This window comes from Hippocampus comes, unplaced genomic scaffold, assembly GCF_001891065.2.
Source record: "Hippocampus comes isolate QL1 unplaced genomic scaffold, H_comes_QL1_v1.1 scaffold186, whole genome shotgun sequence".
Lineage (NCBI taxonomy): Eukaryota > Metazoa > Chordata > Actinopteri > Syngnathiformes > Syngnathidae > Hippocampus > Hippocampus comes.
Window position 1 is genome coordinate 306,960 of NW_017806236.1, and position 23,065 is coordinate 330,024.

At 40.6% G+C, this 23,065-nt stretch overlaps 2 protein-coding genes across 4 annotated transcripts; both read right to left on the reverse strand.

Annotated features, from left to right (window-relative positions):
- Positions 1-142: 142 nt before the first annotated feature.
- On the reverse strand, positions 143-15,015 carry hps5 (HPS5 biogenesis of lysosomal organelles complex 2 subunit 2). Of its 3 annotated transcripts, none has more exons than XM_019856966.1 (23): positions 14,946-15,015; positions 13,343-13,472; positions 12,830-12,940; positions 12,663-12,727; positions 12,402-12,594; positions 11,649-11,779; positions 11,221-11,439; positions 11,047-11,118; positions 10,683-10,771; positions 10,424-10,602; positions 9,531-9,689; positions 8,987-9,146; positions 8,359-8,476; positions 6,933-7,079; positions 6,785-6,853; positions 4,178-4,698; positions 2,869-2,989; positions 2,647-2,796; positions 2,449-2,568; positions 2,051-2,164; positions 1,706-1,812; positions 710-983; positions 152-399 (listed from the first exon to the last, which is right to left on the reverse strand). In XM_019856966.1, exons 2-23 carry the CDS (start codon positions 13,448-13,450, stop codon positions 339-341), a joined length of 3,288 nt encoding a protein of 1,095 aa, XP_019712525.1. In that variant the 5' UTR covers positions 13,451-13,472; positions 14,946-15,015; the 3' UTR covers positions 152-338. The 3 variants fall into 3 exon arrangements, with proteins under 3 accessions (XP_019712526.1, XP_019712525.1, XP_019712524.1); XM_019856965.1 differs by having other exon boundaries at positions 14,941-15,012; XM_019856967.1 differs by lacking the exons at positions 12,830-12,940; positions 13,343-13,472; positions 14,946-15,015 and having other exon boundaries at positions 143-399; positions 12,402-12,590.
- Positions 15,016-15,096: 81 nt separating this feature from the next.
- On the reverse strand, positions 15,097-22,256 carry gtf2h1 (general transcription factor IIH, polypeptide 1). Its single transcript, XM_019857001.1, has 15 exons — positions 22,058-22,256; positions 21,510-21,679; positions 21,243-21,435; positions 20,147-20,312; positions 19,982-20,075; positions 19,751-19,900; positions 19,582-19,661; positions 18,484-18,617; positions 18,329-18,410; positions 18,144-18,232; positions 17,860-17,977; positions 17,490-17,580; positions 17,238-17,353; positions 16,681-16,773; positions 15,097-15,793 (listed from the first exon to the last, which is right to left on the reverse strand). The coding sequence occupies exons 2-15, from the start codon at positions 21,661-21,663 to the stop codon at positions 15,707-15,709; spliced, it is 1,647 nt and encodes a 548-aa protein (XP_019712560.1). The 5' UTR covers positions 21,664-21,679; positions 22,058-22,256; the 3' UTR covers positions 15,097-15,706.
- Between the last annotated feature and the right edge of the window lie 809 nt (positions 22,257-23,065).

The window sequence follows — 23,065 nt, forward strand, 5'->3', positions numbered from 1 at the left end:
CCATTTTCTAAAGCGCAAGCAGTCCTCTTTAGAGTTTGCTAATGTTAAAACGTAAAACACTTCGAAATTGCGATGGAACATGAGATAATGTATTTTTTTTAAATTTTTTATTTACATCGTAAATTACCGATGAAGGCACATGCAAAACAAACAGCCTTTAAAAATCTGTATTGCACCAACAGTACATTCAGTCGCAAACAAGAGAGTGCCCGTGCAAAATATGAGCAATTAACACACTGATGTTTTAAGGGTGAGTACCTTGATTAGTAGTAAAGCACATAAATTAATCCAAATCAATGTGAGGTAAACCCTGCGTAAGATGCTGGCATGCGCGTGGGTCAGGCATGTTGGGACCACAGGAAGCGATCGCAGCGCTCCAGCATCGTCTGAATGGTCGCCCTGAAACACAAGACACGATTGACTCGTCACATGGGAAACATCCACCAGAGGCAGCGATGCCTATTTCGCACTTTTAGCAACTTTTCAGACCACACTAGAAAGCCCCCATATCCCAAAAAAAGCACCTAGCAGCAAACTGAAGGTTTATAATTACCATAACATCAATGCTCATTTCTGTTAGCTCGTCGATGTACAAATGCACAGAGTTGTAATAATTTCTTTCAATCTTTCAGTTTGAGTATACTACATGCATACTATGATAACTTTTTTGCACATTATGCAAGCTCGACCGTCTCGAGGCCCGACTTACCGCTGCCGCTTCTCGGCCACCTTCAGCAGCTCGCACACCAGCTGCGAGTGAGGAGAAAGACTGAGCTGCACCCCGCACTCCTCCAGGACAGCCACGGCGCGCTCCGGCCCGACCGTACGGGCCAGGCGCAGGGTGACGGCCTCGGGGTTGATCTTTCTGCTGCAGTCTGCGGAGCCGTTGGACAAAGTGTCTCCGTTCACGTCTGACGTATGGCTGCCGTCCTGAGCCAACTGGATCAGGAGCTTCCACTCGGCCAAGTTTTGAGGCTCCACGCCTGGATGGAAAAACAGTCTTTGATAGTACACCTACTCTTATATTGACAAGCGCTAAATTGCTTTTCAGTGCGGCTACACCTCATAGCTTGAAATTCAATGAAGGGAGGTAGCCTGCTATGACAAAATGGCTCAGAGTGGCTTATTCTTGAACAGGCAGAGTCATCCATTTGAATGAGTGCATTGTGTACTGTAGTAGCTATACTTAAAGTTGACATTAGTAACCAAGCTGCATTACTCTCGGTGTCTGGCTGTGAAGAAAAAAGTAGTTGATTCATATCTGAATTGCTGAAATCAGTGGAAATGCCATTGATCTTTTTCACTACCCCCCCAAAAAAAACAAGAACATGTTTTGCATTATGTTTTTTTTTAAAGCAAAGTTGCACTCTATAATATTTACTGTTAGGAGGATAAAGAATATATGCCTGCAAGTACCAATACTGCCTGTGCGTTAAAGACCTGTCCCGCAGACGATAATTGTTAGCCCTCAAGATCTGGTTCTTAAATAAACATATCAACTGAAATAAATGCAGGAATCAAGATGTGGACTCCTGTCGACTCGGAAATCATTGACTCCAAAAAAATCCGACGGCGACGACTACTATGCTTTAATGGCTAATGCGGCGATGTGTAGAAATTGCGAGAGACCCTCCTATCACACCAGTGGTCTCGTTTAGAAACTGAAACGGCCAGTGCGGGGTGAAACGAGGAAAGTGAAACCCACCGTCCAGGTCCTCCAGCAGGCTTATATCATCCAACTGACAGATTGTTTGGAAAGCTTCGGGGCGGCGTTGTAGCTCACAACAGAGATGGAGATAACCTGTCCAGTAACTGTACACACACACAAACATATTGCAGAGATGACATGCATTCATGTAAATCACAGAATAAATTCATTTCAATTTCAGAAGCCAAAAATTATATTGCTCCATTTTCTGCTGTGTTTTTGTTCAAGTCCAATTTGTGAACATCATCACAATGATGATGCTCAAATAAACACTTTAAACAAGTCAGTTGACTACAGACTTCTTGTTTTGGTGTGGGAGAAGTGAGATGGAAGTACAGGTACCCGTGAGCGCGGCAGGTTTCTGCCATCTTCTGCTTGGACGAAAAGTCTGCGGGAAGTTGGATCAGCAGAGCGAGGAGGCGCCCGTAACCCCAACTGAAACAGTGAGAATTCCACCTGCAACAGAGGTTGTGATTTCACATGGATGTGAGTTTTAGTTGTTGAAGATACAATCATTTCACGAGAACAAGACAACATTCAGAATTCAGTCTTTACAAAAGACAAATTTACACAAACTCTTTGAAATTGGATTTGACGGCAGTGAGACTTTTTTTTTTTTTCCAAATTGCAGCTTTCTCGATTTGAAAATTGCATTCTACTATCCATGGCGATTTGAATTTAATCAACTGTTTGGCGGCAGCCCTAATTTCCACATTGTTCTCCCCACGTGACGAGCAGACCTGGGCTGTCCCTCGGGTGTCATCGTGTCGCGTTGCTGAGGCGCGTCGTGGCTAAGTGCCAGCTCAAACCACTCCTGCCGCAGTGATTCCGGTTCAAGAAGAGATTGCAGGAATGACAACCTAAGGGAGAATTTAACAAAGCGTCGCCACACTTGGATTGTTTTTCTTTCAGGAAAAAGTGTCAAGCTGCGAGTGTACCTCTGTTCTTCAGGTTGCGACAGGACCAGGTTATCCAGGTAGGCCAGGAAGTGGCTTTTGTGAGCCATCCGCATCACATCTGCAGGGGTGACGGTGGGATAGAACGGGGCAAAGCAGCGCACGGCCGCTTCACCGTGCTTGTCATACAACCTACGTATGGACATATTCTCTTATGTACTCGACGGAACTTGCACAAAGGCGAGAACCCCGATAGTGACTGACCTGTGTAAGTGAGCGATCAGAACGGGAGGACTCCAGGGCTGCAGTTCTCGCAGATAGCGTAGTGATCTCTGTAAATCTCCTCTGTGAATGATTTCCACCACTTTACTGGACTGTGTCACACCTATGGAGAAAGAACTTTTTTGGCCCAACCTTTCTTACACACAGTTATAGAAATTCTGTTGAATAAAAAGTGTTTAACTTTCTGCCATACAGTTTAAAAAGGTTTGAACAGAACGCAAATTGTACACTGTACTACAAAGCAAGCTCTCTGCTCAGCAACATTTAGACAAGTTGGGGTGCTACACCCTGTAAAAAGTCAGACCTTCAAAATAAAAGCATGGCAGTGTAATAGTTTCAACCACATTTTCTTTGGCCTTTGTTGCCTGACAGGGTCCTACGTTATGCCTTTTTGAGTGGCACAATGAGCTATGCTGTGGTGACCCTGCCAGAACTGGCAATGGTTCGGTATATTCCTAATATATTTGTTTCAATGACTATTTCACATTTAGTCTCATTATGCTGTTTTAAGCTTTTAAAGAAAATATTACTTCTGTATAGTCACTTTTTTTTCAGTATATCTAACAACATATTTAACATTTGAAATTTTCTGGGCTTTACATCTTGCTCACGCCATTCCTTATGGAAGGCCCTGACACATAACAAAATGTGTACATTGTGGTAATAAGATCAATAATGAGCGATCAATTCAAGTAGCTAAAACTCAAAATATTGTAATATTTAATATTTTAAAAAAGCAAGAACATGTTGATTTAACCATATTTACACTTGAAATTTGTAGTGGCCCAGTCGAGCCAACATCAGTGAACCTTGGTTGGCCCGATACAATCACGTCGTGGCCACGGGGCACCAGGTCACTGATAATGTGCAGTAGAACCCTGCTTTGAAGTCAAACGGAAACTATTGTGTGCCTGTTTATTAAGTGTGACTGCTAAATAAGTCATGTGGCCAAAGAAAGCGTGGCTGAAACTCTAACTGTAATGGGTACTTTTATTCTGAAGGTCTGACTTTTGACAGGATGTGTTACATCACTGTTGCCCAAGTGTTACCAAGCAGGAGTTGTTGTCTTGATTTGTTAATAAAAGCTCACACTGTGAAAAGCTTTCTACAAAACTTCCGAAACGCTTCTGATGAATGCCCATAGATTCTAGGAAATGAGTGGCTGAGCCATGCGATTTGTCAGTTTTTGGGAGGTGAAAACCGAGCATCTAAAATGTCACTTTACTGTAACTTTTTGTGAGGCTACTGATGCAAATGTAGTAATGAGTGACAAAAACAAGGGATTTCTGACCTAACATGGCCTCGATGAAGGAGCTCTGCACGTCCTGCTGCTCCTGGCGGCATAGCAGACACATGCGTCTAATGCGTTCTTGGTCCAGCAAGAAGAAGTAACGTCGCAGGAACGTCCCGCAGCTCAGTTCCTGGCCTTTTGTCTCCTTGCTGAAGCAGCTCAGCTCTGCATAAAGCGTGGCCAGCTGCGTGAGATTAACCAGAAGATCGGAGGGCAGCGCTATGGGGGACACCAATCGCAAAGCTTCTTCAGATGCCACCGTTCCATTTTCTGAGGCCAGCTGACGGTTGCGCTCCGCCTCTGGAGGCATCTCGGTGTTCTCCTGTAGTGAGCTCTCTGTCGGTTCTTCTGTCGACTCTTCTGGTGTGTGTGAAGATGTGTTTGAAAGCGGTTCCGTGTCTTCATCCGTGTCTGAAGGCTGAGCCGGCCTGAGGATTCGCTCCAGCGCCTTGAGCCACTCTTGGAGAGTTTCTTCCAGGAAATGTGGATCCAGTAGAACCAAGGGATCTTGGATCTGGAAACTGATGTCAGAACAAGTTTCATACTCTGTTCATATCAAAGTAAGCTAGGGACCCGCATGATAAATAAATCTACTGAGTTGTGATTATTATCATTAATATTATTATTAAGGGGAACGCAAAGTAAACATTTGCTTGCAATATGTTCTATTGGCCCGATTAAGATTGCGTTTGTGGAATAAGAACTAAGTAGATGAATCTCTCCGTCCGTTTTCACCTATCTCAAGGGGCTGGCATTTTGGCCTGTGCTGAAATTGGTGTGAAACCGCCCTCAGGCTTGAATTGCGAATGGCACAGCTCACCTTTTATCTGGGTTTGGTCTCGTAATGTTCGCAAAGTGAGCCTGAGGACAATCTCAAATCAGTTTCAGCCAACAGCACAGGCCAAAAATCTTGGAAGAAAATGGATGGATTCATCTGCTTAATTGCTATTCAACAACTGTAATATTAATCGAAATACCATGTTTATACTAGTGGGCGCGCATAACATATCACTGACGAAAAAGATATCAACAAGAGCAAAAAGCAATTTTTTTTTTTTAACTTGAGTTTTCCTTTAAGAATGTTGCTATGACAACAAAGTCAGACGCAACTAGTTCCTATTCAACAACTGTAATATTAATCGAAATAACATGTTTATACTAGTGGGCGCGCAAAACACATCATTGACGAAAAAGATATCAACAAGAGCAAAAAGCAAATTTTTTTTTTTTAACTTTAAGTTCTCCTTTAAGCATGTTGCTATGACAACAAAGTCAGACGCAACTAGTTTGCTGCCCAGAGGGATTTCAAAGAACTTAAAGTAGGAATCAGGAAACTGTTCCAAGGACATTTATGAATTTGATCAAGGTATCATGGATTCCATGAACAGATAGGAATCTATAAAAGGCACAATAAGTGGCTGCAATACAATACAATAGATTCTAATTTATATAGCGCTTTCACAACAGCTGCAACTATCACAAAGCGCTTAACAAAACAGTTGACATCAAATCAATAATAAAAACACGGACAGTCGTGCAATCTTAACCACTTTTCCCCTCATACGCTTTGTTGTTTGCAAAGACATTGAAAGTAAGAAGTGGAAGTTAAATGACAATGTGCGGTGCCCACAACATGCAAATGCTAATGCTAAATCAAAGAGAGAACTACAAGAGGAGTTTAACCATTAACGGCCTGACAGCTTTCTTTTTAAAATAATCGTTAATAAACAAGGTATTTGATATTTTATTTCTGTGAGTATTTGTGGCCTATATTCAAGATATTTTTTTTTCTGGAAAATTTGCACAAATCTTTTCTGCCATCAAAAAAAAAGAGATTTCAAAGAACTTAAAGTAGGAATCAAGAAACTGTTCCAAGGACATTTATGAATTTGATCAAGTTATCATGGATTCCATGAACAGCTAGGAATCTATAAAAGGTACAATAAGTGGCTGCAATACAATACAATAGATCCTAATTTATATACAGCTGCAACTGTCACAAAGCGCTTAACAAAACAGTTGACATCAAGTCAAATAATAAAAACAACACAGATAACATAAAAACACGGACAGTCGTGCAATCTTAACGTATCATGGATTCCATGAACAGATAGGAATCTATAAAAGGCACAATAAGTGGCTGCAATACAATACAATAGATTCTAATTTATATAGCGCTTTCACAACAGCTGCAACTATCACAAAGCGCTTAACAAAACAGTTGACATCAAATCAATAATAAAAACACGGACAGTCGTGCAATCTTAACCACTTTTCCCCTCATACGCTTTGTTGTTTGCAAAGACATTGAAAGTAAGAAGTGGAAGTTAAATGACAATGTGCGGTGCCCACAACATGCAAATGCTAATGCTAAATCAAAGAGAGAACTACAAGAGGAGTTTAACCATTAACGGCCTGACAGCTTTCTTTTTAAAATAATCGTTAATAAACAAGGTATTTGATATTTTATTTCTGTGATTATTTGTGGCCTATATTCAAGATATTTTTTTTTCTGGAAAATTTGCACAAATCTTTTCTGCCATCAAAAAAAAAAAAATCTTTCAACTAAAATAGTTCCTTTGACCTCAACAAATTTTCTGTACTTACATGGCATGCTCAGTGGCCGACTGAAGCTCTAGCAGTTCAGACTCTGTGTTAGGCATGTCTGGATAAACCCTGAGGCGAGTTCACAGTCACCGGTTTAATCATATCACCAACATCTAATCAATGTAGAACTGCATCTTGGCGTACTCACTCAATATCTGCGTCTTCCAAGAACGGAGCAGAGGTGGCAGACATCTCGGCGTGAATGCCTTCTCTCAAGTCAGGTCGCTGCCAGAGCTCAGAGTTCATCTGGAGCGTATTGATCTTCTCGGTCGTCTTCTTGACGAAACTAGAAACACTGAGAGTGGGAGAGGAGGGACGGGAGGGAGAGCGTTGATGAGTTTCTCCACTTAATAGAGTAGCCAACTTGCAGGATTGGTCGGCAAATGAGCGTGATGCCTGGCAATGAAACATGTCAGCAAACTCATGAAGAGCGTGAAAATAAAACTGATGTGGGTTGAAATCTTCACTGGAAAGGGGAAGTTAAAAGCCACCGCTACACCTCAGTGAGTCGTTTCAGCTCAGTTTCAGTTCATTGTTTGAGTAAAACCCCATCATAATCTCATCCACATCCCAAGGTTATTATAATGAACAAAAACAAACAAAACAACTAAAACAAAAATATGAAATAAAAGTGTTTTGGAAAAAATAATACATGTTACAAAATTAACAATAACTATAGTGAAAATGTTCTGAGTTTATTGGGAAGCACAGATAGTAGATTTTAAAAGAGCTAGTTACCGTATTGGCCGAATATAAGACGGCCCTGACTAGAAGATGACCCCCTCTTTTTCAAGACTCAAATTAATTTTTATACAGAAAATAATTACAGTACATCTGAAACAAATTATTATAATATATTTGAGAGAAAAAGCGTGTTATTTTGCCTCATTCAAACCTTAATATCTGAACATTTAAATATGTAAACTAAAGTGTAATCACATTTGTAAAAGAATGGCTTCTGGTTTTTCAAATGTAAATTAAATCATAACTTCTCCTCAGCTGCCGGTTAACCTGGCCGATATTTGACCCACTTTTCTCCAGATTGTTGCTACGTTTCTCCATTTTCTGTTATCTCTTCTTTTATTTTCTTCTCTTTTCTTTCTTACCGCTATTTTTTTATATTTCTTCTTCGTGCAACCGCTATTTTTATTTTTATTGTTCGTGACAGGGGTTCACTTTGGCCTGGGGAGTCAAGTTCAGCATTCGCTTCAATTATATCTGGCGCCATCTAGTGTCGCGAATGGGTATAATGTCTAGACCCCGAATATAAGACGACTCCCACTTTTTCAGTTAAATTTCAATGCAAAAAACACCGTTTTATATTCAGGCCAATACGGTACATCGGTCAGCTGATTAATCGGTTAGGCCTTGATATGTACCAACAAACGTGCTCTAAAAACCAATAAAAAATTCACCGAATTTTGAACCCCTCCCCTAAAAAAGCCAAAGCCCCCTCCCAAAACTATAATGAAAAGTCCCAAACTATTCGGACCCGGCTGCATCCACATCTCAGAAAGACACTGCAGCTGTTGTGACACTTTGTGTCTACTACTACTGCTGCTACGACTGTTCACCTGTCTTTGACGGCCTGCAGTGCAATGCGGGGGGGTTTGGTGCGGAATGAGATGGGCAGATGGAATTGCAGGCCTTGTTCGGATCGCTCTGCTTCCGCCCGCTCGCCGCTCTGCGCATCTGAATGAATATCGGGGCGAGAGCCAGAGGAGAAACACAAAGATGGATGGAGCACTGGTGGCGTACGATGAGAGAGTGGAGACCGCATGCATGTCGCCGCAGGACGAGGAGGATGAGGAGAGGTAAATGCCGTGCAATACAAATAAAACTGAACGTGGGTGGCGATGCGTGTGTGGCATACAATGACACAGAGAAGAGCAGTCTTATTAGAAATATGGTCAAGACATGGCTGGATTATTAGATTCACTCTTCACATGTATGAATTTCCAGTATTTCAATGTCAAATAAGAGGTGCCTTGAGAGAAATGGGTCTGCGTTCGCACCCCTCCCCTCACAGAAAAAATTAAAATAAATAAAATAATCATCCGAAGAACAGCTCATAAGTCCAGTGACTCGTTTTTCAAGGCACCCCTGTTTAATCAATTTAACAAGTCCTGAAACAATTCCATCAATATAAGAAGTGCACGATGGCCTTTTACTTTCAAAGCAGGCGTCTCAAGTGTCTCTTACCGTGGTCCACTTGATCTTCTTCCTGCGCAAAGCTGAACTCTTTGAGCCGCTCCTCTTCCGAAGCGGACTGATTCATGAGGGAGCTCGTCTCTTCATCAGACCGGCTCCCTCGGCGACTGATCACTCGGTAGATACCGCAGTCCAGGACATTGAAGCTTTCCTGGATTTTTAGAAGAAGTGATAAGGTCATGTCGCGCAGGACCAGGATATGATTTCGCACGTGGAACACTGTTCACAGATTTATTTGGGACAAGTTTATCTTTTGCTGGCACAGTGAACGAGTGGTTAGCACATCCAACTCACAGTTCCAAGGGTGAGTTTTGAAGAATTTTAATAAGTGAATATTTTTTTTAATTAAATGTAAATTATAAAGTAAAAATGTGAATGAGTCATTGTTATATTACAAATGCACTATTTATTTATTTATTGTTTTTAACCTCATCAATGAATGACCTGCATCCGGTTTTTGAAATCAAATTGCAAATATTTGCGCATCCCGAGGATGCATCAACGTCAACTTCTAGGAAACGTGATTTTCACATACATGAGATGAGATGCTGCTTCTGCGGCTGCTGCAGGCCGAGTCCAGGGGCTCCAGCTTGGCAATCACCTCATCTAGCTGCCCAATCAACTCGGGGTGAGTGCTGGAACTGAGCTGGGATCGAAGGTGTTCCAAGCGCTCGATGGGAATTGATTTTCTGGCCTGAATTAGACAAAAATAAGGCAGAAAGCACAAATAACAGACATGCATTTTTTTTGACTGAAACTTTTTTTCAAACATCTGCCCTCTATGCAGTTCAGTTTTGAATTTTTCATCATAGTTAGCTTTTAGTTAATTTTAATGTTTCAAATTTAGTTGTAATGATTTTTTTTTTTAAACAAACTTTGTTTCATTATTTTGAGTGCAAGATAAAAAAAAAAAAAGTATTGCTTATCACAGCAAACTACGATTTAAAATCAATTCCAAAAGTTCATCAAATTGACTAAGATGGAAGAAAGGACATTTTTGCGATAGTGTTATTAACGTAAAATATAGCTTCAGTTCGCTGTAGTTTTTATTTTACGTCATTTGCAATTTTTTTTTTCAATTTCAGTTGTACTTATTTCGTTTTGTTATAATATCCTTGCCTCTATGATAAGAGGGTATTCCCAAAAAGTGAACAGAATTTCGTAGCCTAGTGACATTTTGCTTTTTTTCTTCTTCAATTTTTGTGTGGATTTTACCTTGTCAATTTTTTTTCACGGGGAAAATGACATTCCCTGCCAATGAAAAGGCATTGCGTGTTTCCAGATTACGTCTGTTTCACTTCATGTACCTAAAACATGTAGTGAATCAGATATCCAACACGGCATCAACAAAATAATGTCAAATGTTTTGAACCACCTTGAATTTTAAAAGACACACAGAAAAACCATGTTGGACACGAGCCACCATACCCGACTGATGCTGATGGTATGCTGGAACATACAGCAGACCGAAGCCGCCAGAGGCCAGGACTCGCGTCGCAGAAGGCGTTCAACACAGCGTTCTACGGACAACAGGGAGAGGTGGGACAGACGGCCGCCGCCATGGAGGCAGAAGAGCTCACTGCGGTAGACTGCGATGTCGAGCACATCTGCAACACCCCAAAAAAAAAAGAGTGCTGACTACCTAAATTAGGGTTAATTTTCACACAGCGTTGAGTATTAAGTGTACCTTTGAGCTCTGTCCATAGAAGAACATGGCCATTGTGAGGTGTAAAGATATAAATAGCTGAATCAGTCCAGGTAAGCAAGTTTTGGTCTCTGTTATTTAAAAAAAAAAAAGGTACAATTAGTCAACTGATATTCCATTACATGTTGAGAAAATGTGGGATTTTGATTTCACATTGTGGGTATCAATTTCATTTTCTTTATTTTTAAAAAGGGACAAAGTATATGAATCAACATTTCTTACAAAAAGTAAATTTGCTCAAATTAGCTAAAAGCTAGTTTTCATCGGTCGTCCCTTTCCCTGATGTGAATAGGCACTTCACTACAAATACAGAAGCTGTCAAAACATTTAAGTGTGTGACTCATACCCAAAATATAGTAGCTTTGGGAAGGCAATTGATTGGGGGCTCTTCTGGCTTGGATTGTATTGTGGCTCGTTTCTGGAAGAGACAGTGGGTTTTAAACACCAGTTTTATATCACTCAGAGAATTGTTTTAAGCAAGTTAGCGGTCACTGTATCGCTAAGACCTGGAGGTTATTACCTGTATGTGATAAGAGGTAAAGGAGGGCAGTTGAGCACCTGTTTGAACTGCTGTGTGCTTAAAACATCGCCATTAAAACTGGCTTCCCATATCCGGGACCCCGGCCGGGCGCAGTAGAGCAGCGGGGGTTGACCCGCCATCAATCCCTTGTTCTGAGGGAAAAAACAAGCTCCATATTCCCCATCACGCTCCCTGTTCCCCACACGCCAAAACTTCTCCCTGGCGACAGAATATAAAAGCATGAAGAAAGATGACTTGATTGGAAAAAAACCCCACCCACAATTAGATGATGAAAAAAAAAGAAATTGGGCATTTGAGAAGTATGTGTCAAACTGGTAGCCCTTTGCATTAATCACGAGTGAAGATGTCGACATCAGTAACGAAAAAAGTTGTTGACCTCTACTCAAAGCCATCACGATCCAACTCACTTTTCTGTGTCACAGAGGTAACAGCGGCTCAGAGAAGACACAAGCAGCCGACTGTCCTGGTACCCAAGCTGAACCACTTTGGAGTCAACAGTGGTGACTGTCTGAACAGGAAACATAACGAATCCTGAACCCTGCACAACAAACGACGACAAAAACATGTTATGCTTAAATAATCATCAATAAATACTGTAAAATTACAACAAAATCGAGTTAAAGGTGTTACAAAATTGTACTACTGTACTACTAATACTGCAGCGTGCCACAACGACTCCCGGTCCCGTGGTTGATTCGATTTCAGGCCGCACAAAGAAATTGGAAAAAATATATATTTTATTTTGAAAATAATGTGCCTCTGTACATACAAACCAATTAGCCTAGCCTTGTGATACATTAGGTTAAAAAAAAAAAAAAAAGTAAGCAATTTCCGAAGAAATTTGTGTTTTAAAAAGTCTTTGGAAAGAAAGAAAGGCCAATGAAGGGAAAGACAAAGAGGAAAAGCCTACAACTTCCCAAAAAAGAAAACAACAAGCAAACAAAATGGCGTCAGTAGTCCTACTTGAAATACACTTACTTTTAAGTGTTTAAGTGAGTACAGTATTAATATACATACGTTAAATTTGGCAAACTAAGGTGTTATTTGTACATGCGTACTTTTCACTGTCAAGATATTTTACTAACCAGAACTGCTGATTTAAACAATGCTGAATGAAGGGATCAAAAAGAAATTAAGGCAAAACACTTTGTTGGGAGTACCTTTCCCATCTTAGAGGATGCTGCCCGGAGAGAAGACACCTTCCCTGTCGTGTCTCCGATAAAAACCTTGAGCGCGTTGGTGTCCCAACAGAGCGCGGTGATGTTCTGGCCCCTGTGCTCCCAGGACACACTCACTCTCTCTGGACGTCCACGGCGCTCTAGCTGCAGCTCCCACACAACCACCAGACCCTGACTGGACCACACATTGTCAATCATAAAGAGACGACGAAGTGTAAAATACACTTTGTGGACAACTTTTACCTTGTTGCAACAGCAATAAAGTCTTCATCATGTGGACAGCACGACACCTGAGTAATAGATCCTTCCTGACAGGCAGGCCATGTCAAATAATCAGGAATTATTTTTATGAATTCATGATGTGCGGCAATACCCGGTGAGGTATCTCTTAATATTGTGTCACATACTACCTTGTGAGTAAGTATAAGCCTTTGTTTCCAGCCCTCCCTCTGAATCAGGTGCAACCCTCCAGCTGACGTTCCTAACGCTAGCCACTTCCTCGAAACAGCCAAACATGTACACTGAAAGACAATACGAAGGAAATACAGAGTCATACCGGTGCAAATTCTTAGGCCTCATTCGATTTGACTTATAAAAGTTGATGGAGAAACGGTTATGAATAAATCCGCTTCAAAACATCAAAAAGCAGCAGGATGTACACTGCTACCTGCCTGAATTTGGCTGGGATAAGCTACAACCATCCCACTACTTTAATAAGGACTATAAGGACTAGATTTAGCCATTGTAGGCATTAGTCACATTTTTTGCAGGTTTGGGTTGGGGGAAGGGGGGTGCTTGACTTCTGATCCGAATGATATACAGCGTGGAGATTTATTGTTTTTGTTTTTCTCAAAATGTGATCAGTTAACACTTCAATATGGAGCTTGTCAAAACAGTAAAACAGTAAATGTGATTATATCTACCTTGAGTCTGCTAGAGTCTAAGCGTAGAGTGGAGAGGAGAGGGTCGAGGCAGTCGAATTCTGCCAGGACATGACTGTGGACATCTGGTACGACTGCTATCCGAGGCATCTTCTCTCACGGTTGTCCACAACTGGAAAAGAGCAAGACAGAGAGTTTCTACTAGTCACGTTTGTGCTTGGTCACGTACACTGTGGAATCATATGACTCTCAGCAGGGTTTTTAAGCCCCTCAAATTGGTCAGCCATGACTCTGGTTATAAAGTATTAGCCCACACAGTCGCCGTGACACAGCTGGATTTTAAACAGGAAACTGTAGACAGTACAAATTTTAAGCTTAAACACAAAATTTACAAAACGTAAGTAAAAGGTAAAAGCTCTATATTTAGAAGTAGTCGTTGAAAAAGTGAAAAGTAGTAGCATCTTTGACTTTTTCTTTTATTTGCTGGCACTACTGTAAGTGGGTGAATACAGTATCTTGGATCTTAGTATTATTTCTGACCTAAAAACCAAAGGCTGATCATCAATATTTATAATTCAGAACCCAACTTTGCTCTGGAACAAATGACTAAGTTATCCTGGATTCCCTTAGGCGGCTTATTGAACCTGGCTTTTAAAAGTAGAATGGCTGACTCATATTAAAAATTAAAAAAAGAGCAGAAAGTATTTGCCAACCTGATTATCCGTGATTTGGGGTTTGGATATCAACTTGTGCCTTACACGCACTGGTGGAGAAACCCTTACTAAGGCCTAAGACCTTAATCAGTAAAAAATAGCACGCAAAATCCTGTTTTGCATATAGGAAGAGTACTAATAAATGGGATTAGTTACAGGCATCTTAATTGGGACTACAGTAAATGCAACCAAAACAGGAAGAACAGTTGAGTTACACAATGATATTGATAAATTTGTGGTCATAACATGGTCAAAAGAGAATGTCACAGCAGCGGATTGTGGTGTAGGAAATGTTCTGTTCAAGAGGTATCAATAACGTTTATTAGCATAGGTTGGGAACCAATGTCTAGGAGGGGAACGAACCATCGTAAATTAAGCAACCCCTAGAAGGCATGTGTCACGTGACTGACCTCACCAGGAAGTACTGTACGGAAAAATGTAAACTCTGTAATCGAAAGTGACGTCATACAATGGAGCTGTCGAGTTACCTCGATAAATACTAACGGTTGACGAATTCTCACATGACAAACATATTAGATTCGATTTCATCGGAACGCAGTGTTTCATTCGTTTACGTGGTATAGCGGCGCTCTCGCAAACCACCTCAAGGGGCGAGTCGGTCACGAGACCACAAACACACACGTCTGCTGACCCTGGAAATTAAACGCTCGTTTTCTAAACGACAGCTTGATATATATTCACTGTACTTTAAAAAAATATTGAAAATATAGCTGGATTCTTTTACATGCCCTCACTGTTTTTTTTTCTTTCTTTGAGAACGATAGCAAGCATGCTAGCTGTTTTGGTCAAGTCGTCGTTCAATTAAAAAAATGATGACATGCCGAGTGTGAGCACAAAGATGCGTTGACAGCTTTTTGTCCGCCGCGCATCTTTAGGTAGCTCCGCTTTTTCGAGAAAATCACTCACGTTACCGCGGGAGCTGCAGCCGAGTGGCCAGCCTCCATCAGCTGGCGAAGAGGCGACTTCCTGAAAGCGTGCTGACTACTGGGCATGTTTTGCATCTTAAGTGGATGGGCGACACGCCTCATGAAGAATCCGCAAATTGAGAGAAAAAGCCAACTCTCGTAAGATGACGTTTATTTCTCTCCCTGAAATGAAGGCATGAATCCAAATCACCGGGCTACAGCTACCAACAAAAACGCGTTACCTCTTTCATCTAGAGTAACATTTGATATATACAGTACAGTGCAGACAGTGCGAACCGTGTCTCACACACACCCAGCACTCTCCAGTGTGAGGTGGCATTAGAATATTGCTAAATTCACTAATTCTGGAACACATTTCCATTCTTTGCCCTGTTCCTGGAGGGGTTTCTCCACACTGATGAAACATTGGCAGTCCTCTGCCTGTCATCCTCAGAGCCGACATGATTTCCATAAGAAATGTGGTCATACAGTACTGTACCATTATAAAAGTCCCAATACTGAAGCCAATCTCTCATCCGTAGAAAGAAAACAAAGAGTAAGAAACAAGTTTTTGTGACTAAAATGCCGTTTGCCTCTCAAACGTTAACTGATGCGGCATCAGCAGCAGCATCCGTCGATGTCTTCATCACGAGCCTGCCGTGAAGCCACCTGGCTGCGATTTGTAGTCTCAGCAGGCGCCGAAGGCCTCCACGGGACATCTTTGCCCACTTTGTCTTCATTATCTTTCGACAATGATGCATCCGGCCTCAGGTTTTCCTCATCATGCGACGTGTTTGCCAGACGTGGAATTTGCTGTATGCAGTCTGTAGCATTTGCTCTAAGTGTGCTGTGAGCTGCAGGGGAGTCAATGAAACAAGATTAATCAAGGAATGTATTCGCTAATTACAGTACTGTTTTAATGTCATTGTAAGATTCTGACTCTATATCTGAGAACTATTCAGTCATCAATGGATAAATCGAATGTGAAGTCTCAACACTGCCTGGAACTACTCAAATATTTGCAGAGGTTGTTTGTAAAGATGCTATTCGTTTGGTTGTGAAAACAAGTGACAATCAGTGGTGGGAAGTAACAAAGTACATCTACTTTGTTCATGTACTTTAGCAGATTTTTGAAGTAAAAGTACTTTACTTGATTATTTATTTTTACAGACAACTATTTTCTTGTACTCCCTACAGTGAAAACAGTTCTCTGTACTTTCTATTCCTTAATTTGCCAAAATAGATGCACTCCTCTTTCCAACTTCTGCATGATGTAAAAAATATATACATATATAAATATTACCTGGAATAAATATAGACGCAGTGCCATCGAGGAATGTCAACCAAGGAGCGTGAACAACAACAGGATCGTAGAAGCTAAATTTTCCCATTCTTGGCTTTCAGTGAATTGTTTGATATTGTCAGCTACAGATATGGTTTGTGGCGAGCTTCCAGAGTTACAAAGCTATGGGAACCCTTATTCAGCCAACAGCTCGTACAAACAATACACATCATGTCACCTGATTATTTTTGCCCATCTCAAAATCAGCACAACGTGAGTTAATAAAAGAGGAAAATGATTTTATGTGCAGAGGTTTTATGTTATGTTGTGCCAACGTATCGAAATGCATATTTGTATGTAATTGACAGAAAAAAAAAAACCAAATCAATCTTTTACATTTAGCCATCTACTTCCACATAAGTACAGACTGTAGGTACATCAGGTGAAAAAGATACTTACGTTTTTATTTAGGTACTGACGTTGAATCTTCTCTTGAAAAGGACAAAGCTTCGTCGTCTGAAATCTCTCGAGGGTGGACTTCATTTTAATCAACTGTAGAAAGCAATGAGACATACAGGGATCAAAGTCAGGGGTCACCAACATGGTGCCCCTCGGGCACCAAGTAGCCTGGTCTTAAAAAAAAACCCCAACAAACCTCACCGGTGATGGGGCATTGTGATTTTCTAGGAATGTTGTAGTCGTGATTATTTGAAAATGTAAACACTGGCAGAAAATTTTAGAAAACAGTGTTGTGTTTGAATACTTGTTTCCTAATTATTGGGAGTATTCATTAAGATGATCAATTGCTTCAGATCAATGAATATCATTAATCATTAATTATTCATAACAGTATGAAAGGTTATTTCATCCAAGTTACTTTCAAAAGTGTCAATCCAGGCAAACCAACTGGTCTGGAATGTTAATTAATGCCCACATACCGCTGTGTAAAATCAGCAGAAATGAAAAAGGTTGGGACACCATGTGATTTACAGTCATGTTTTTACACAATGAGTCACCTTCTCTTCCAAAAATGGTGTGTTGACGGGAAAACAGGACCAGAAGTGTCTCAACAACTCCCCAGCAGCTGTATAAAGATGCTTCAGTTCCCCTTGAATGTCAGACGGTACCATCTCTGCGAATATTGCAAATGGAAAGAAAGGCAAACAACTAAAATCAATTTGGGAGGGGTCAGAGGGGGGGGGCAGGATGTTCTATCAGAGGAAGTGGAATGTTTTCCACTGAGATTCTGCAACTGCAAAATGCCGTACGATTTATGGCTTGCTGCGATCCCGTCTGCATGAGGAGGCCGCCGGGAGAAAGTGCTGCAATGGCGGACGTTGCTGCTGCGCTGGTCAAAACCTGCAGAGAGGAACTAGGCTTAGATATTTGCAAGACATGATCCAATGCAGAACTCAAGAGATCCAAATTAAGAAGAATCTGAAGTGGGCTTGGCTGGAGAATACACCATTGCCCACAGTTTGGTATATTGTAATTATATTACATCCAATAGGGATTCTTTTCTCAGAAGAAGCAGCTTTTCATAGAGTACCGCTCTCCAAACAACAACACGATTTGATGCAAGAGTAAGAAAAAGTTGTGCAAGAGCAGATCAAGTTAATGCAGAGTGCCCGAGTTAACCTGAGTTAGGTTGGGTTTGTAATTGGCCATCTCGTGGCGGATGTGGTTGACGGAGTTGATGATTTCTTGGCTCGTTGTGTACTTGAGGGACTGAAGAGGCACCGGCCCATGAGCATACCTTTAGAAGAAGAAGAATTAAAAGAACTACATGAAAAGCACTCTGGAGAACAATACAAATATTTCAGAAAGAGACCGATTCCAGCATCATCCAATGTCAGGTTTTGAGTGGTCACGAAGGATCCACTTGTGAGAGTATAGCAAGCCAAAAGGGAAATAATGCTAACCTGTCTGACTTTTTGAGGTTTAATGCAACCACGTTTGGTCCGTTTTCCCTTTGCAAATCCTCATACTCTATGGCTTCTTGTAATTTCACCTGAGAAACATTGGAAACATTTGTGATTCTGTACATTGTGTCTTTATCTGGTGGACAACAAAACAAAACAAGACAACAACAACGGAACCCTTTTACCTTCTTGATGGGAGGCTGAAAGAGGTCGGAATCCCGCGAGTTTCCATCGGTGCTGCTCGTCTCGCTACCTTGGTCATTCTCCCTTGAAAACAGCGGCAGTGAAACTTTAGAATGAGGACGTTCTTCATGTATTACATCTCAAACTATATTTCTACCCCTTGCGTGAGCCTGCTGCCAGCACCATGGCACTGTGATGGTTGAAGCGCTTTATAATGGCGTAGTTGCTACTCTCCTTCACTGTTCGGTTTGAATTCGAAGTGGAGGGCAGTGGTGTGCGCACACCGTAACCCTGTAACAAAGACAAGCGAGAGACTGAAAGGGGTTTTTCATTATCGAATATTGTGCTCTGTCATATTTTATTTCATAAACACAGAATACAAATATTAAAAACATTGTTAAAAAAACGGTTTGTGCATCATGCTTTAATGCTTCAATTCATTGTGCTGCTCATTCAGATGTGCATACCTAGGGGGAGTATAATACAATCTTAAGTACTACTACAATCACATTAGGTGTGAGAGTAAACTTGGCTGTGAGTACTTTGATAGTCTGTCTACATGTGTTGCCTCACCATTTGTGTTCAAATAGCCATTGCTTAAGAGTTATGACACCGCAACTATCAATGCTATCTGAGAGCTGGTTAATGAATGGTGTTTTCCATTATGTGTTAGCACACAGCTAGTGGGGGCATTCTCTTAAACCCATAATAAGTAATAATTCTCTTTGTTTTATGCTCAGTTTGACAATAAACTTCAAGTGGGCGTGGCATTAACTGGCCTCAAGCCTGTTTTTGAAGAAGTAAGTTTAAATCAGGTCACTCGCGTCTCGGGGTCAAACTATATTGCTCCTTAGTGCGTTTCTCTGTCTTTTGTGAGTTTTAATTGCAAGAATTATTCAAAAAGACAGGGAAAAAAAATAACTGTGGTATTAGGAGTCACGTTTCAGGCAAGACTCCAGTTTAACCATGCATGTCTATCTTCAGGTTTTACTTTTTTTTCTTGAAGGTTGTGTTGGTTTACATATTGCAGTTGTTCAAACAAATTTTATCACCATAAAACCTGTCGTGAAATATTATTCTTAAGCCGTCTGAAATGACTGACTCTGGCATAGATTCGTTCAATTTCCATTATTTCACATGGGGAAACAAATCAGAAATCAACAAGGGTCCTGGAAGAGACAGTTTTTAATTTCAGTTTCCACAATACTTAAATCATTTTAAGGAAACTAACTGTCATCATTTCGGTAACTCTTACCTCATCCAAGGATTTATCTTCTAATGACTGCAGGTCAACCAGGGGGTTCTTAACTCCTTGGACCACCATTGATTTTAACCCTTCACCGCAACACAAGATTTTTAGATATAATATCACATAATGACATATATGTGATCCTACCTATAACCAGTACGTATTTGCCGTCTACCTTTTTCATCCAGTTTGGCACACTCTGTGAAGATGTCCTGTGTGCTGGTGTTGATGCGGTCCCGATGAAAATACTGCGACTGGAAGAAGCGCGTCCAGAACTCCTTCTCGGTCAAGTCATGAGGCACACTCTCACAATACTTCTGTTTCACTGTAACACCAAATGGAGTTGATATTGATTGTGTACACACGTAGATTGCGCATACAAAGAAAGAGTCGCAGCCATATTTACCCGCAGGATAGGTTCTGAAGATTGATTCAATTATATCAGCTGTCAGATTATATCTCAAGCCGTTGCAGCCGTCTGTTTGAGGCCGTATGTCTGCCTACAAAGATCAAAAAATGCTTTAAAATGCAGCTGAAATTCTGGATCAAAAGGTTTGAGTGAGTCACTCACCAAAAAAGCTCCAGAGATACCAACTTCCTGTTTACTATTGCATACTGCGGGGTCTGTGTGGTTTAGGCCTCCCAATCGGTTAGCCCAGAATTCCTCAGCACTGATCACTTGGCTGACCACTAAATCTTTGTAGAGCTGAAAAAGCACCGGATCTTCTTGAAGCATCCTACGGGTTAAAAAGAAACAATAGAAACATACAATAACAGTCAACAGTTTCACCACGGTTATGTATGGTTTGTTTTTGAACACAGACACAAAGTGTGTCCAAATTTGATTCGAAGTGTATGCCTGATAACAGGATGTAAAGCATTTTGAAAAGTTTACTTTTCCATAGTGCAGCATTTCTGTTTATGAATCAACTCTCCATTCGTACTGGTAAAGGCGGACTAAATATTAGAAACATGGTTGTCTTTACATTGTGAAATAATCCAATTTTACAAGCCTAAATTTAAGCAATTTAAAGGGAAGCAGTAGATTAAATCAATGAGCATTGAAAGAGATAACGACCACTGAGACAATCTATATTTTGCTCTCCGGTGAGCACACTCTACATTGCGGTAGTAGTAGTAGGGAAAGGGCAAATCGTAGAGATCTGCCAGTGTTAATGGCCAAGAAGGAAAATGCATAGGCAAAAGGACCAAACGTTATGACAGCTAAACACCAGGCCACCTTCAAAAGTGACAAAGAAAAAGGCCTTTTTGGCGAAAGTTATTTTGTGATATTGCTTGTAGAAAATCTATTCAAAAAACACCTTCAATGTAAAATGGTACGACGTGATTATTTCTCAACATATCTCCTCAGCCCTTTTGTTACTTGGGGAACACTCTCTCATTGGCTGATGAATTGCAGTTAAAAATATAAATATATAATAGTCAAAATTAATGTCACTTGTCTGAAAAACGCCACTGAAATAGCACAAATTGAACATTATTTGCGTGAGCAGCAGTGCAGGAATTGGAATAAGTCATGTATTTTAGTAATCAATTTTTTTTTTCCTTTCTTGAATTTATTCATGAAAGATGATTTGGGAGGTGTTTTAAGCACTCATTCCAGGTTTTCGAGAACATTTCTGTCACATTGCTCCTGAGAAGCTCACCTGTTTTTCTCCTCCAGTTCCTTGTTAGCTTTCTTCTTGAACTTGGGCAGGAGCTGCTGGAGCAGCTCCTTAGCAGCCTCCCGGTCTTTGAGTGCGGTGCTATCATTTGAAAAGTGGAATGTGGTACTCTCGCCGGAGTGAAGGACCAGTTGGAGTTGAACTTTCGCCTTGCCATCCGGGCTGATTTTCTGACCTGAACAGAGCAGAAGTAACACTCCATCACACGGTGCTTTTGCACTGTAATGCTTGCACGAAAAGATCTCTCACAGCGAATATCCGCATAGAGGTGGCTGACTGTAAAGCGATCCTTGCCCTCTGGACTCCACGCTATGCGTTCAGCCATCAAGTAAAGCGTGCCATCCTGTTTCTTCTGGCGAACTTTTTTCACCACCAGAAGCACCTCTTCTGACAGTGAGGCCATGGCTCGGATGTGTAAACTGAGCGGAAAAAAAAAGCGTCATTTTTTTCAGATCGTTATTAATCGCCGCATCTTTAAAGATACGTGCATGCTTGAGAGGAGTAATAAACAACTAGCCTTAACAAAATAAACAAATAAACACCGGCTCAACGATTGTCATCTATGCAAGCTGATGAATGCTGTCACTGACGACACACCATTTTTAAATACAAATTCGTACCTCCACCCGAACAATTAACTTTGCTGCTCTGAATACGAACAGCACAGTAACATTACTGTCTTACTATCGTATTTAAAATGAATAATTTCGACTCAGCTAGCTAGCATGACGTTAGCTAGCTCTAACAGTGAAGATGGAAAGCTTGAGAGCAAAAGTACACAGTAAAACTTACTTTACCTTCAAACTGATAGACCCCGATGCAGATATTTCACCTTTATTCAATACATTATTTCAAAACTAATACCTTGTAGGCCCTGAATCAAATAAATGCGCCATCTGGCAATAAAATAAAATAAAATAAATGTAGACTACTCTAATAATGAACAGACATACTTGGTTGCCGACATAGCTGGCTGACACTGTGTCACATTCAAAATGTCCGACCGTAAAATCAATCGCTCATTTGTTCTGACCGGAAAATACCCTCGGTGCCGGCAGACAAACAAATGAGCCTCTTTTTTTTCCCCCAAATCATATTATATGTTAAATTTAACAGTATATTCATCATAAATGTACATGTTTTTCCATTATTTTATTTCACAGTAAATTAGTAAGTATTGATTTTTTCCTTTCAGACTTTTCGTGTTTACGCATTATTAAAATACGATGATCATCATAAATAATTCCACAACAAAACATATCGTCAACCTTCAAAAATAATGGCCTCACTAATCTTTTCAGTTTTCTCAGACAACATGAAAAACTGAACCAAATACTGATTATATCTTATTTATGGATAACTCCATGTCAGGGGTAGAATTTTTCACTAAAGATGTATTGTAGCCGATTTTAGCATAGGTGGCCAATGTAACAATAGTTTGTTAAAGCTGTTAAAACTCTGACTTTATGCTCTTTATTTGGAATTTTCGTTTGAAATTCCCTAGCTCTTCTTTTTGTTTATCTCTCTTCACATTGTGTATGTATTAATACAGTAACTTATTCGTTTAGTTTTCTGTGATTTGTAATTTGACTTGTTCAATAAAGATTGTTGTTTAAAAAAAACAATAGTACAGTACAGTATTGTTAGAATGAGTTGTTGTTGCTAGGGGGACAGCCTTGGGTGCGGGATCAGGATCTGACGTGTTTCTCTCCGATGTTACGAGACTGAGTTACGCACTTGTACCGAAAGAGTTATGCCAATAAAAGTTAAGTAAGGCTAATGCATCACATGTAGTGGTACTGAAT

Excerpts from the sequence above, each read along its gene's own strand:
- gtf2h1 (XM_019857001.1), bottom strand. The coding sequence starts at position 21,663 with ATGGCCTCACTGTCAGAAGAGGTGCTTCTGGTGGTGAAAAAAGTTCGC. Across the intron at positions 20,076-20,146 it reads GTATCTCTGGAGCTTTTTTG|GCAGACATACGGCCTCAAAC; the intron begins GTGAGTGACTCA and ends TGATCTTTGTAG. Across the intron at positions 15,794-16,680 it reads GTCAGTACCTAAATAAAAAC|CTCACAGCACACTTAGAGCA; the intron begins GTAAGTATCTTT and ends ACTCCCCTGCAG.
- hps5 (XM_019856966.1), bottom strand. The coding sequence starts at position 13,450 with ATGCCTCGGATAGCAGTCGTACCAGATGTCCACAGTCATGTCCTGGCA. Across the intron at positions 9,147-9,530 it reads GAAGCAGCATCTCATCTCAT|GAAAGCTTCAATGTCCTGGA; the intron begins GTATGTGAAAAT and ends CTAAAAATCCAG. Across the intron at positions 8,477-8,986 it reads AGAAGATCAAGTGGACCACG|ATGCGCAGAGCGGCGAGCGG; the intron begins GTAAGAGACACT and ends ATATTCATTCAG.